General features: G+C 51.2%; 1 protein-coding gene across 2 annotated transcripts; it reads right to left on the bottom strand.

Moving 5' to 3' along the window:
• Window positions 1-4856: 4856 nt before the first annotated feature.
• EVA1B (eva-1 homolog B) lies at window positions 4857-15150 on the bottom strand. 2 transcript variants are annotated; one of them, XM_056847416.1, is made up of 3 exons: window positions 15053-15150; window positions 10028-10114; window positions 4857-5313 (listed from the first exon to the last, which is right to left on the bottom strand). In XM_056847416.1, exons 2-3 carry the CDS (start codon window positions 10092-10094, stop codon window positions 4895-4897), a joined length of 486 nt encoding a protein of 161 aa, XP_056703394.1. In that variant the 5' UTR covers window positions 10095-10114; window positions 15053-15150; the 3' UTR covers window positions 4857-4894. The 2 variants fall into 2 exon arrangements, with proteins under 2 accessions (XP_056703394.1, XP_056703395.1); XM_056847417.1 differs by lacking the exon at window positions 15053-15150 and adding an exon at window positions 10473-10491.
• Window positions 15151-15393: the final 243 nt, after the last annotated feature.

Consider the following 15393-nt stretch of genomic DNA (forward strand, 5'->3'; position numbering starts at 1 on the left):
CGGGGTTCCAGCGTGAGCTGCAAGGCCCAGTGCCACCCTTCCCCTTTTGCTTGAGCTCTTCCGCTTCAGTTGGGCCTACAGGGAACTGAGAGCACTTACCTTGCCCCCTGGCACGGCCCGAGGGTGGGGTTGGGCTTGGCCAGGCACAGTTGCGATTAAAATGCCCAGGAGAGTCTTGCAGGCTGGTGGTACCAGGATCGGTTTCACCTTTCCCTTGCTGCTTCCTGAATTTTCTGCCTTCTTGAGTGGGCATTTCCCACCAGGGCTTGGTCTGTGCCCAGACGTGACCGTCCAGTAGGTCAATTTGACATGGGGAAGGCAAGCCAAGGAGCCATTGAACATATGAAGCACAGTAACATATGAAATTGGTTTAATTTGTGGTTTCCCCTTTAAAAATATGGGACCTTTGACCAGTATACTTAGAGGATGCTGTCAGAAACCACATTTTCTTTGGGTGGAAAACCATGATGTTCTATACCCTGTTTGTTTGGGTGGTCCCCATTCTGTCTTCTTCCTACCAGGTAGCACTTTGTGTAAAATACCCAACTTTTGTTGTTTGTAATGGTTACTAATATGGGGGGGGGGAGGGAATCAGGGGATGAAAAAACATGCCTTTTCCCTAGGGCAACTGCTGATACGAGGCCAAATGGCTGGAAATTGTTATGCATAGTTCAACTTCCTCTTACTTTAAAATAAACATATTTTTATATCAAAACCAGACTGCTCTCCCCTTCATGTGTGTAAACAGTCAGTGACCCACCAAATATGGATTAATAGGTCAGTTTTTATCCTTCCGGCTTTCTTCGGTGTGGTGACAGTACAGCCTTTTATATATGCCTGTTTCCCTCGTGATCACCCCTCCGAACCTCGGGTCTTTTTTGTGATTATGCATGCTGTTTCTGACTGTCAGAAGTTGCTTCTCTCTCCCCCGGTGTTTCCCCTGCGTTTTGAGGGAATTTTATCTTGAATTTTATTTCGAATTTGAAAACGCAAGGAAAATGTGGGGGTGGGGTGGTGGAGCGAGGCAACCTCTGATGGTTGGATGCGAAGAGGGGGTGACTGTGGGGAAAACAGGCATGTATAAAAGGCTTACATGTCCTTTTGAACCTTTTGGGGTGGGGTGGGGCAAGCAAGCCTGGAGGTTGGAAAGCAGAAGAGGGCAACGTTAAAATGGCAGGCTCTTCCCAGGCTAGAGCTGAGCCTCATCCAAACATGTTGGGGGTGGAGGATGGGCTCTCTTCAGGGGGCTTCCACTTAAGAGATTTGGGATGGGGGATTTAGCAGGCCAGAGGGGCGTCCCTTCTCAGGCTGACGTTGGAAGAGAGACCAGCTCTTTGCCTTTTTCACGGCTGCTTGCTAGGGTTGTCAGGTCCCTCTTCGCCAACGGTGGGAGTTTTTGGGGCTGAGCCTGAGGAGGGCAGGGTTTGTGGAAGGGAGGGACTTTAATGCTACAGAGTCCAATTGCCAACGTGGCCATTTTCTCCAGGGGAACTGAGCTCTATCGGCTGGAGATAAGTTGTAATAGCAGGAGATCTCCATCTACTACATGGCAACCCTACTGCTAGCTGAAGCCAATCGGTTGCTCTCTGCTTGCAGGAAGGCAGTGGGGAGAACATTTGAGGGAAGACAGGGGCTTGTGTTTAATCCCCCCCTTATTTCCCTGTAAACTCTGAATAGCCCAGACTAGCCTGAGCTTGGAAGCTAAACAGCTTCCACGGCTAGTACCTGAGTGGGAGACCACCAAAGGCCAGAGCTGCTCTGCACTGGAAGGCAATGGCAAACCACCTCTGTTAGTCTCCTGCTTTGAACACCATCATAAGTCAGGCACTGAGTTATTATCAGGCTCCCAAGTAGGGTTGCCAACCTCCAGGTGGTGGCTGGAGATCTCCCACTATTACAACTCCTCTCCAGGCAACAGAAGTCAGTTTACCTGGAGAAAATGGCCGCTTTGGCAGGTGGACTCTATGGCATGATGCCCCATTAAGTCCCTCCCCAATCCCCGTCCTCCTCAGGCTCCAGCCCCAAAATATCCAGGTATTTCCCAACCTGGAGCTGGTAACCCTTCTCCCAAGCTGTCTTCAAGCCTGCCCTGTTCCCTTTCCTTGCCCCTGCTTGGGAGACGCGCACTGGTCTCAGGCTTCCCTTTGCTAATGAAGGGGGTGGCCAAAATCCATATGAAACCCCTCAGTCCTTCCCCTCAGCCTGTTACAGAAAAGCCTAGAAGGTTGAAAGGCGCAGGCTCGATTTGGATCACAGTGTAGATGCAGTTTCCACCACCGGATGGTGCCGCTTTGCCCCAAGAGCTAGGGGCCAGAGTGTCTGGTGGAGGAATGTGGGGCTGGATTCCTTCCTGTGCAGTGCCCCCCCTCCCAGTGAGCCTTATCCAGGATGGTTCAAAGCCTGCACAGTGCTTAGGAGCATCTGCTCTGCCCAGCCAGCTCTGTCTGGATCCCATTGGAGCTGTGCTGACACTGGGGAAGGGGGGGGGGGCTTTTAAAATCCCCAGATGTGTGGGGGAAATAAGTCTTTCCTCCTCCTGAAAGGACTTCAGGCTTGTGTGAGGAAGAGGGAGAAAGCACAGCTGGGCAGATGTGGGAAGTACAAAACCGGACTCCGGGTTTTACCAGCAGTCAAAGGAGCAGGGTTTTACCAGCAGTCAAACACCCCCCCATCTGATTTGACTTCTCTCTCCCCCCCCCCCCCCCGTGATGTGGATGGCTTTCATCCCCCAACACACCCTTCCCCCTGCATTCCAGGCAGGCTCCAGCCTGGCCCCTTACCCTGCAGAAAAACATCTGGCTCCAATTACAGGGGCAAAGGATGGGCTATTTTTATTAAGCCAAGCTCATGTGGGGTGGGGGGGGATTCTGCTATCCCCTTTCCTGAAGAACTGTGATCCCACACAACCACCCCGCCCCCACTTTTTTTTTTTTTGAAAGAAAAGGGTATAGTGGCTTACCTAATTACAAAATTAATTCTATGCCTTTGATTTGCAATCCTGGTGGGTAAGGGATTTATCAGAGGATATGTGGGCATCTTCTCCCCCCCCCCCGCCTTGTAAACAGAGCTTCTCTGGGGGAAAGCATACAGAGGGGAGTGATGCTGCCCGCCCCCCCCCTACGCCAAGACACAAGGCAAGGGAATCTTTGCCAGTCTGGAGGGTAGGGTTGCCAACCTCCAGGTAATAGCTTGAGATCTCCTGCTATTACAACTGATCTCCACCCGATAGGGATCAGATGACCTGGAGAAAATGGCTGCTTTGGCAATTGGACTCTATGGCATTGAAGTCCCTCCCCTCCCCAAACCCCGCCCTCAGGCACCACCCCCAAAACCTCCCGCCAGTGGCGAAGAGGGATCTGGCAACCCTAGGGGAGGGGGAAGCTTATTTGGGGGGGAAATACTGGGAATTGTGGGGGGTCTTCAGCCACCTTGAACCTTTCTGGCCCCTTTGGAAACAGGAAAGCTGAACAGCTGTATCCCTCCCCACCACCTGAATGATCCCTGCATGAGGGCTTTATATAAGGCACATGGAAACACTGCATGTTGCCTGTCTCTCCCCGCTCACTGTCATGGTTTGTGTCACAAAGTACAAGGAACACAGCTGGCGTACGGGGGCAGCAGGCACAGAGGTCTGGGTTGATAGTTTTTCCTTCTTGTCCGCCCCCCCCCCCAAGCAGGCACATCCATGCAAAACCCCACAAAGCAAACCAGCCTCTTGCAGATACAGTACAACAGGCCCTCAGGTCCACTTTGAAATGTGCCCTCCTTTCCTGAGCTTGGCATGACAGCATGACCAGAAGATAGCTTGGCGAGCCTGAGAATGCTTCTGAAGGCTGTCTCCCATCCCCCGGAAACTGTGAGATAAATTGGGTGAGGAATGCCTTCCTCTTAAGAGCCAGTTCCAGGGATTGGGGGCCCCCCAGGTAGAGAGTTCCAAAATTAGCACCAGCTCCCCACACATGCCCTCTTTCCCTGCCTCCTACCCCCATACCTCCCCCTTGCCTGTGTGTCCTCCCCCTGCCCACCTGTGAGCTCTCCCACTGCCCAAGCTTACCTGCAGCCCTTTCCCCACTGGCACAGGGCAATGAGCATACCTGGGGGCACGAGTGGGGTAGCACTAGCAAATAAGTGAGTGGGGGGAGGGGCCAACAGCAGTGGGCCCTGCCATATACCCTGGGCCCTGGCAGCTGCCCCACCCCAATGTGTGCTCACGCCGGCCCTGCTTCCTCTTCCCTCATCCCACACAGGCACATAAAGTTTGGGGCAGGCAGAAAGAAGAGGATCTTGGCCTCAAAGCTGGTTCACAGGCCAAGGGGGGGGGGCTAGCCAGTGGCCACTCTGCCAATTTATCGAACAAGAAGAAGAGTTGGTTTTTATATGCTGACTTTCTCTCCCACCTAAGGAAGAATCAAACCAGCTTCCAATCACCTTCCCTTCCTCACAACAGACACCCTGTGAGGTATGTGGGGCTGAGAGAGCTGTGACTAGCCTAAACTGGCTTCATGTGTAGGAGTAGGGAAACAAATCCAGTTCACCAGATTAGCGTCCGCCGCTCATGTGGAGGAGTGGGGAATCAAACCCGGTTCTCCAGATCAGACTCCACCGCTCCAAACCACCGCTCTTAACCACTACACCACGCTGGCTCCTTCAGGGTCCCTCATGTCGTTGTGCATGAATGCTGGTTATTGACCACCGTCGTGCACCAGTAACCCCCCTTCAAACACCCCCACCCAATCCACATGTAGTTCTGAAATAAATCTGGGTAAGTAGTTGAGACTGGTTCATTTCTGCAGCTCTCCCCGATCTGTCCAGGCAATACCAAGAGCACCAACAGGCCAGACCCCCCCAAAAAATGTCTGCTCTGCCTGAGTTTGGAGATCAGTTGATTGTGTGGTCAATAGTAGTGGACTCTGCCAATGGTCCCAGTCCCCGTCCCCAGGATGTCGGGCTGCCCGTTGCGCCAGATCTCCCGGAGAATCCGCTCACGCTCCTCCAGCCGCTGGGCCCGTTCCAGCTCTTCCGCCGAGGCAAAGACATTGACTGCGAGGGTGCTGTCGGGCGTGCCGTGGGGCTCCAGGGGTAGCTCCGTCATGGACAAGGGGCGTTCGGAATCAGCACGGTCCACAGTGTCTTCCTCCTCCTCTTCCTCGTCGTCTTCTTCATCCCCCTCGGTGAATTCCCGCAGGCTTTTGCGGGACCTGGCTGGGATGGCCTGGGGCTGCCAGGAGATGTGGATGACCAGCATGCAGAGGGTTAACACGAGCCCAAAGCAAACACCCAGTACAAAGTACAGACCGAAGCTTTCAGGGTGATCTGGGGTGGGGGGAGAGGGGAGAGAGACAGAACAGTTAGAAACAAGGACTGAATGGGGGCAGGTGACCCAAAGATGTTGGTATGGCCGTAGGATTGCCAGCCTCCAAGTGGGTCCTGGAGATCTCCGGAACACATGAACCCATGAAGCTGCCTTATACTGACTCAGACCCTCGGTCCATCAAAGTCACTATTGTCTACTCAGACCGGCAGCGGCTCTCCAGGGTCTCAGGCAGAGGTCTTTCACATCACCTCCTTGCCTGGTCCCTTTAACTGGAGATGCCGAGGATTGAACCTGGGACCTTCTGCATGACTAACAGACGCTCTACCACTGAACCACAGCCCCTTTCCGTTACAATTGATCTCCAGTCCACAGACATCAGTTCCCCTGGAGAAAATGGCTGCTTTGGACGGTGGACTCTATGGCATTATACCCCATTGAGGTCCCTCCACTCCCCAAACAACACCCTCCCCAAGCTCTGATTTCCAGGAACGTCTCAACCCGTAGCTGGCAATCCAACTTCCGTACGAATTGCTTCCTGCTACATTTGGGGTTGTGGAGCTGCCTGATTTGTGACACTGGTGGGATACCCTGGCAAAAACACAGCAAAGCAGAACGAAGTCTTCAACGAAACTCAGTTCTCGAAAGAAAAAAGTCGGTATTTATTGTTCTCACATAAAGATACCAACCCCTCTCCCCATGTCAAATCATGGCTGCCATACTCCCATGGCACTCTGACTTGACTGTCTGGCAATTTTTCTTTAGTTGATTTAGGTACCTGGTACAGTTAATTGCAAAGCTTGACCTGGTCCTTAGATACCTTCCCTTGGGGGGTGGGGGTGGGCAGCAACTTTGGGAAGGGACAGAGAGGAAGTTCCTCAACTATGACCAGGCTGTTCTTCACACTAAGCAGAAGTGGAGCGTCTTGGCACAGCTTATGCCTGCCAGAAACCTTCCTCTCAGGGAGTTTGTCAACCCCAGCTCACCCCCCCCCCCCCAGCACAGGCCTTGCAAATCATGTCTGAGATCTACCCATCTGGGCTGTACCTTGGAGGTCGGTTGCTGCCTCCAGTCCTCTGCAGAGTTCCTTTCCTTTTGGGGAAGAGGGCAGTCAAGGATGGCCACAGTCTCTGGGACCTGGGTCTGCCCAGCCTCCCTGGCATCCACGCCTGTTCGGAACAGGGCATTGCAGTGCATCTGGGCCCGTGGGAGGATTGCTGAGCTGTGTTTTTGTACATCCCAGAGCAGAATTTGGCAAAGTGCCAGTCCGAACCAGCCTTTCAAAAAGGACAATCCATTTCTAGGCTGGGTGGTACTTTGTGGGGCAGGCCCTGAGTCGGAAAAAAGGTCCCATGCAAAGGTTCAGATGTGGCTCTCCAATGGCGGGCAGCAAGGGCACCGGCTGAGGGCTGTCCCCTCCTGTAGGAAAGACTGTCTCTTTGGAAAAGGCTTTTTCCATGGGACCTGTGGCCCAAAACTGTGGCTTAGCATTGTTCATTAATACCATGAATCAGCTGAAAAGGGCCTGCCAAAGGTGTAGCACATGGGCTTGGGAAAGGTGGCTGGAAATTCTCCGGAGGGGAAGGTGATGCATTGACTCCACTTGCTGTGGCCATCAAGCCTCCCCTTGGGCTGGCCTCTCTCTCTCTCTTTCCTTTCCTGTTTACCATTAGGGTTGCCAACCTCCAGGTACTAGCTGGAGATCTCCCACTATTACAACTGATCTCCAGCCACTACAGATCAGTTCCCCGGGAGAAAATGGCCACTTTGGCCATTGGACTCTAGGGCATTGAAGTCCCTCCCCTCCCCAACCCTGCCCTCCTCAGACTCTGCTCGAAAAACTCCCACCGGTGGCAAAGAGGAACCTGGCAACCCTATTTATCATCCTTAGCCCTGTCATTCAGGGGCATCTAGGGTCTGTGAAATGTGGTTTCAGGCCCTTTGCAGAAAAAAAAAAAGAGAATCAACCGAGATTGAACTGGATCAGAGATAACCCAGTCTGACTCTTATCAGAACTCACTGGAAATAATGACAACCTAGAGAGATAAGGACCATTCCCCCTAAAACACCAAGGCTTCCAGCCTCTTAAAACTTCTTTCTTCTTAATCAGAACTTCTCAGCAATTAATCAAGCTGACCCTTGGCACAAAGGCTTGCATTACGTTCACATTTCCTCCTTAACAACAGACTCCAGTAGCATCAGCTCTTTTAACCGATAAGATTTTCTTCTTGCAGAACTGGACAGTTGGGACACACTTCCACAATCCAGTTAGATAACCAAGACTGCCTCTGACACACCTTCTACCCACCCGGCACTTCCTTTCCTTTTTTGAAGAAGTGCCCAAAACATGGGAACCCCCTGTGCCTCTCCTCCCGCCAATATCAGGAAGGCCCCCCCTCTGAGTTCACCTGGATTCTCCTCCTTTTCTCAAGCTCTGGGAAAACAGAATATTTTGCCTCCTGTTCAATTCAATCTTCCCTTTACCCCCAGCAAGCTGGGTACTCATTTTATCGACCTCGGAAGGATGGAAGACTGAGTCAACCCTGAGCAGGAAGATGACTGGGGAAGGCACTTTGCATAGGGGACCTTTACCTTTACTTTTCAATTCAGAGTCCTATAGCTGATGCCAGAATTATTCCCCAAAGTTGTGATCTGCTCTGCTTCCCTGGCCTTGCCATTCAGCTCCCTTACAATATCCAGTTGTATGGTGGACTTTACATGCCTTCTGATAGGTCTGCCAACCTCCAGGTATTCAGTACAGGAGCGAAAAACACATATAGGTGCAAAGACTGTTTATATGCTACTGTGTCTAATATAATATGCACTCATAAATACACAAGGTGAACAACACATACAATCATATCAAGCACAAACATACAAAACCATCTCAGGGATGGTGGTAACAAGGAACAGTTCAATTCAAAAGTGCAATGTCTCTCAAAGTATACACATCAATCTTCTGTATTTTGTATACAAATGTTACTCTTCGTGGGAACTAACCTGTATCCAGCACTTTGAAATTCATTATTATTACTATTAAGATGTGCAATATAAGGGGAACATGCTCGAAGGACTGATGAAGAATTCAATTGCAAAGAATTTGAAACAGCCCTATCCTCCATGAAGTTATTCCTCCCTGAATATTAAATATCTGTTATATCTGCTCACTTACCTGCATGAGATGTATACAAAATACAGAAGTTTGATGTGTATACTTTGAGAGACATTGCACTTTTGAATTGAACTGTTCCTTGTTACCACCATCCCTGAGATGGTTTTGTATGTTTGTGCTTGATATGATTGTATGTGTTGTTCACCTTGTGTATTTATGAGTGCGTATTATATTAGACACAGTAGCATATAAACAGTCTTTGCACCTATATGTGTTTTTCGCTCCTGTACTGACTTCCTAATCTCCCGATACTAGTACAGTGGTGTCTATTTTCTCCTCCACAACCTCCAGGTATTAGCTGGAGATCTCCTGCTATTACAGCTGATCTCCAGCAGATAGAGATCAGTTCATCTGGAGAAAATGGCCGCTTTGGCAATTGGACTCTATGGCATTGGAGTCCCTCCCCAAACCACACCCTCCTCAGGCTCCGCCCCCAAAACCTCCCGCCGATGGTGAAGAGGGACCTAGCAACCCTACTTCTTGATCTCTGTTCCCCTTTGATCATTACAAGGAATTTGCTTTCCTCTAATGCCATCAAGCACCCCTTCTGGCTGGCTCCTGTTTTGCATAGTTCCAAGGTCCTATTGACTGCCTAGACATATGGGAAGTTTTCCAGAGGAATCCCCATTTGGCTTCTGTGTGTGGGTAGGTATCCCTAAACCCCTGTTTTCCTCTCCTGCCTTTTATTCCCCTCTAATTCCCGACTTCCCTTCCCTGAGTGCTGCATGTGGTGCAAGTGTTTGTGTGTGGATATTTGGAATCCTCACATGGACATGGGTATTTGGTGTCTGGTATTATTTGGATGGCTTTCGTGTACTGATCATTCACCTCAACAAAAGTTACCCTTGTTGCTCAGTATTTCTGAGTCTCAGCTTTTTCTCTCAAGCTTGCCCAAGAGCCCCACTTTTCAGCCAAAACGATTCCCTGGTGTGTGTTTTGTGCCTCCTTGCCACATGCTGGGTATGAAACCTAAGTCGGCAGCCCCAGTCAGAATAGGAGTGAAAGGCTGGTAAAGGAAAGTTTCTTTCTTTACATGCAGGCTTCTCCAGAATGAAAGACAGGGGATTTCATTCACACAGACACAGGTCTAGCTCATGAATATCTTCCCAACCCCACGTGATATCATTATTGGCCACTTTGGGTGCCTGTCATGGGGAGAGAAGTCACATAGACAGGAGCTGAGAGGGTTTCACCCTTGGGGTACTTTCCTGGAACGGAAAAGGTAGCCAATGCACTGAAGTGCAATTATGATGACCCACACCAAGCCCATCAGCCCTGCCTGATGGTTAGGGTTGCTAACCTCCAGGTAGTAGCTGGAGATCTCCTGCTATTACAGCTGATCTCCAGCCGACACAGATCAGTTCCCCTGGAGAAAATGGCCTCTTTGGCAACTGGACTCTACGGCATTGGAATCCCTCCCCTCCCCAAACCCCGCCCACCTCAGGCTCCGCCCCCAAAACCTCCCGCTGGTGGCGAAGAGGGACCTGGCCACCCTACTGGTGGCCCACCAAGGCTTCCACCCCCACCCCCATTTACACACTCACCTCGGATGTGTGCGTACGCCGCCATGCTGTTGCTCAAGAGCTCCATCTCCTCCTTGTGCGTTTCCATGGTGACTTCTTCAGCGGCACCTAGGAGCCGGACAGGGAGCCGTTTTAGGAAAAGGCAGCTTTTTGCCCCAGTCCACCCAACCGGGCCTTCCCCAGAGAGATGAGCAGCTCCCAAAATAAACTCTCCTCAGCAGCCTTAGGCAAACCAGCATTGGCTCCTCATTCACATAGCGAGCCCTCTCCCTGTCCCCCGCCCCATTTTTGGTCTTCTAAACAAAGAGCATTTATGGTCTCAAAGACCTCAGAGAGAGGTTACAATACCACATCCATTTGGGATCCAAAATTCTCAACGAGGGGGAATTGTATAGTTTACATCCCTGGTCATAAAAGGGTGTGAAGGGCTAACCAAGACGCAGTAAAACACCCCCTTTGTGCTCACCGCTTAGATGGTTAAAAGCTAGCAATAAAGGAGCTTTGAAAGGAACCGGGTTCCTCCTTTAACCGGCCTGGCTCTTGGAACCAGGGGCCTGTCACGGGATTCCCCGAGAGGCGAACCGACCATGCCAGAAAACCCTGTGACAGTCATCCCAGGAAATGCAAGAGGGTCGGGATACCCAAGGCAGCAACTCCCTCACCGCTTGGCACTTCCTAGGACTTGCTTGAGCTGGCTGAGGGCTGTAAAACCTCTCACATTGAATAATCCCGAAAAAAATGAGAGCAGGCGGAGAGGAAGACTTATCCAGGGCTACCCTCTTGAGAGTCATGTAGGGTTGCCAGGTCCTTCTTTGCTAAAAGTTTTTGGGGGCGGAGACTGAGGAGGGTGGGGTTTGGGGAGGGACTTCAATGCCATAGAGTCCAATTGCCAAAGCGGCCATTTTCTCCAGGGGAACTGATCTCTATCGGCTGGAGATCAGTTGTAATAGCAGGAGATCTCCAGCTAGTACCTGGAGGTTGGCAACCCTAGATTCATGGCAGAGGGCTTTGAACCTGGGTTCCTCACATCCAAGGTAGGCACCCCTGGCCCCTGGGCATTGGCCCATAAAGCAATGCCGCCTGGTGCTTTGGTTATAGCTCCACGTCCCCCCCCCTCCTGAACTGAGTCACAGGGAGCTCCCCCCCCCCAATACACTTCCTGTCACTGGGAAAGGGAAAGAAGCATCCTCAGCAGTGGGAAGATGGTTTTTCTGTTTGGAGACTGGACGTTTCCTCTTCCTCTCTCCCCTCCCTTTCTGGCACCGCTGGTCAATCGCTCAGGTCACAGCTATTTATAGCAGGCTGCAGGGACTTTGTGGAGTCCCTGGTGGGGGTGAGGCCGTGCTCTAGTGTGGGAACCATACGGGAAGAATCAAGGTGCCCGAGCAATGGAAGGATGACAGGGAAATGGCAGAGGAACAGACGGCTCCCTAGCCCAAGGGTCTGGCTCCTGTGCCAACTTAACCCATGGTCCATCTTGCAAAAGTAAGCAGGGCTTGCACATTGATCCAAGGACACAGGCAGGGCTTCCTTCATCTGAGAGACCGCTCCCGGTGCGGAGAAAGCCGCAATAGAAGGGAAGGCTTCTAGCAGGGCAGGAGCGGCTAGCTCAGGGGTGTCAAACATACAGCCCGCAGGCGGGATCTGGCTCCTTGCGAGTTCTTATTTGGCCTGCGAGCCAGCCGAGGCGGCCACCCCTCCACTCTCGACCTGGGCTGGTAAGGCATGGCCCAGCCTGACCAAGTGACATTTATGTCATAACTGGCCCTTGTAACAAACGAGTTTGACACCTCTAGGCTAGCTCCCGTTCCCAAGTCATTTTAGGATGCGATCAGGATTCAGGGTGCATTTGCCCTGACTGTCTGGGTTCCCCCATCTGAAGTTCTGGGTTCAGTTCTGAGGGTGTGCAAATTAAATGGAAAGTCTGAGAGAAGAAACCAGCAAGAAAAGGCAGAAGAAAACTGGGGAAAGTGAGTCAGAAGAAAGAGAGTTCAACAGAAATATGCAGTGTCTCCAATGTTTAAATTCCAGCAAGGAGCTTTGCCCTTTCTCCAGGAAGGAGGATCCTGGGCCCTGGGAATGCAGACGTGAGCAGAAGGACTTTCTAGGCTTTGCCACTGGCAAGGACTCCAAGCATTGCAGAGCAGTTTAGATACATAGGATATATATCATCCTTTGTTTATAAACTGCTTATCATTGAAAGATGGGGTGTCAATCTTTCAAACAAATCTTTAAAATATGTGTGCTGGGGGAGAAGAATCAGACAAGCCTCATTTCTCCCCCACCCCCTTTGCCTGTTCCCTCATTCTGTTAAACTTCAGATCCCAAATTTCTTGGGGCAGGAGACCTCATTTGGATTTTGAGGTCAAGCTCCATGCGCATGGATGGAGTGGGAGGCAGACAGGCCAGAGAGTCTGCAGGAAAAGGGGGGGTGAGTGTTCCACAGGGACCCTCTGGGACCTTTAGAGACGCCATGTGGCTCCGAAAATGACCGGCTCATCATGGCCAACGCCAGCCACATCTGCAAACAAACACACGCCCGTGAGTGCAAGACTCTAGCAACACTACGATGTGAACCAGGCAACTGGGCAGAGATGGCACATTTGCCGTCTCTCATGCATTTGCGTGGTGTGGTGGTGAAGAGAGGTGGTTTGGAGCAGTGGACTCTGACCTGGAGAACCTGGTTTGATTCCCCACTCCTCCACATGAGTGGTGGAGGCTAATCTGGTGAACTGGATTTGTTTCCCCGCTCCTGCACACAAAGCCAACTGGGTGACCTTGGGCTAATCACAGCTCTATTAAGAGCTCTCTCAGCCCCACCTACCTCACAGGGTGTCCGTTGTGGGGAAGGGAAGGCGACTGTAAGCCGGTTTGATTCTGCCTTAAGTGGTAGAGAAAGTCGGCATATAAAAACCAACTCTTCTCCTCTTCTGTCTGTTTGTCCATGTGTGTGTGTGTGTTGCTAAACAGACGCCAAAAGTTTCAGCCTAGATCAGGGGTGTGGGAGTCACTGTCGGAGGGAGGGGGAGGAATCTTTCTACCCCTTTGCCGTTACCCAGGAGATGCACTGGGTACTTCATCACTGTCCCCAACAGCTCCTTAGCACACAATTGGAAAAAAAATCTGTAGGAAGGTACAAAGGTTGTTATCTGTGCAGCGGCTTGTTGCTCTCCTTTGCCTGTGACATTTCATTTAAATGTTTACTCCTCTGCACCTCCTCCCAGTGCCGAGCAATTTTAGAGAAAAGGAAGGGAAAAGATGGTTTGAAAAAAATCACCTGCAAAAATATTTGTGAAACTGCAAAAAATCAAACAAAAAACCCCACACCAAACAGGAGGTGTTTGAGCCCAGAGGACAAAGCACAGATGCTTTTTCTTGTCAACTGGTGTTCGTGCTCTTATTCTCCTTGTTCGTTAAAAATGAAGCAAAATGATACACATTTTCAAACGTCCACATGAGTGGTGGAGGCTAATCTGGTGAACTAGATGTGTTTCCCTACTCCTCCACACAAAGCCAGCTGGGTGACCTTGGGCTAGTCACAGCTCTCAGAGCTCTCTCGGCCCCACCTACCTCACAGGGTGTCTGTTGTGTGGAGGGGAAGGTGATTGGGAGCCGGTTTGAGTCTCTCTTAAGTGGTAGAGAAAGTTGGCATGTAAAAAACAACTCTTCTTCTTCTTTTCTGGGGAGGGGGCTTCAAATGTGCTGCCCAAAGGCACTAATCAAAACTGTCCCATTGGTTACAGAAATAATGTTAGGAATACATCAGTTCTTTCTGAGTCTGCCTTTTTGTTTACTGGGCTGAAGACTGACTCTGCCCTTCTTTAAAAGGTGTCTCGGAGAGATCCCCCCTAAAATATGGTATTTCCAGGAGATTCTGCTGGATATGGAAGAGGAGTGGGGAGAGGGAGAGGGGAGAGAAGAGAAAGGAATTTCAAAGGGAAATAAAAGCAGCCACCGATGACCCAGCAAATCCGGGCCTCATCCCACCCCCCAGCCCTCTCCAGACGCCACTAGAACTGCTGTGATGATAAATCCATCTGAGCCGGAGGGTTTAAGCCGGAAACCTCTCCTGTTTGGTCCAGCTATGCAGGATGAACCAGAAATGAGTAGAATGAGAGCCAGCCTCCTAAACAGGATTGCCAACAGCTGGCTTTGGATGGCCCATTGGTTATTTGGCCCATTGCTACAGGAAATCCAGGAGTGCAGGAACGGGGGGGGGGGTGGATGGGAGGGAGGATCCAGTGAAAGTAAAAGCTATGAGTCCACAAACCTGTTTTTAGTGGCAGGATGTGCTAAGTTATAAGAAACTCAGGAAGTACTAAAGGCAAGAGTGACTCTGAACATGCACAGAGTGCTCCCCTCACACCCAACGCATCCTGGGACCTTCATTACGAAACGGCTGAGAACCCACTAAGTCCCCAGACCTCCTCTCTCCAAAACAGCAATGCTATTATCAAGAAGCGACCTGTAACAACCTGTTTGGTGATCATGAGATGACTTCTTAAAGTTTCGACTGCGGGTTTTGTTTGTGTACCCTACATCCAAAAGAAAGAGGAAGGCAGCTTTGGATTTCTGGACATGTTAAAAGGGACATGGTGAACATACCCCAAAGCTGGATAAAGTTAAGAGGGACTGGAGAAGCCCTTTTAAAATGGGGCTTTCCACAGACCACTCAAAAACCAGTTTTCTTTTCTTCATCTAATTTCTGTTTTCATCTAGTTCAACAGAATGTCATTCAGATGTCATGGGTGTGGGGGGGGGGGCTTAACTGGAGCCTGGGCTCATGGCCAGTGTGCCTCTGAGCACGTGCAGGCTTTTCCCTGCCCGGCAACCAACTTCCAGACACCCCTGCCCGTGCCAGCACCACGAAAGCGTTAAGAGCAAGCGTTTACTTATCCTTTCCCAAAACTGAAACGAGATTTCCTGGGGGTCCGGGGTTCGTGACAGCGGAACACAGCCCCACAGCTAAGCTGCACTGTCCCAAATGCCCCCTTCCTGGGAGCCCTGGAGGGAAATGAACAGCACCAGCCCACAGAGCAAGCTTACCTGGAGCAGTGCCGGCGAACCGTTACCAGCGCTGCGCTCCCTCCATTTCCAGTCTCTGGCAGGAGCAAGGGGGCTCTGATGGGGGGGCCGGGCAGAGGACTCTCTTTCCAAAGGAGCCCCTTGAGCTGGGAGGGAGCTGCCAGTGGAAACTGCTGCTCACTTCCTTGCAGCTGGAAGAGCACAGTAAATAAAAGGGAGGACCAGGCTGGCTCCCTTTGGACTGCAAAGCCTCCTCCTCCCGCCGAGCAGGAAGCCGCCAGCGAGTGAGTGTGTGCGTGTGTCCAGAAGAAGAGAGGGCTTGCTGTTTCTCTGGGTTCGAGGCTCCCAGGCGGAGGGCCAAA

This window comes from Euleptes europaea, chromosome 3 (genome assembly GCF_029931775.1).
Source record: "Euleptes europaea isolate rEulEur1 chromosome 3, rEulEur1.hap1, whole genome shotgun sequence".
NCBI classification, from domain to species: Eukaryota; Metazoa; Chordata; class Lepidosauria; order Squamata; family Sphaerodactylidae; genus Euleptes; species Euleptes europaea.

Bases quoted from the DNA above. Each gene is read 5' to 3' on its own strand.
- EVA1B (XM_056847416.1), bottom strand. From the start codon at position 10,094: ATGGAAACGCACAAGGAGGAGATGGAGCTCTTGAGCAACAGCATGGCG. The intron at 5,314-10,027 runs GTGAGTGTGTAA...CCCCCACCCCAG, and splicing joins GGCGTACGCACACATCCGAG to ATCACCCTGAAAGCTTCGGT.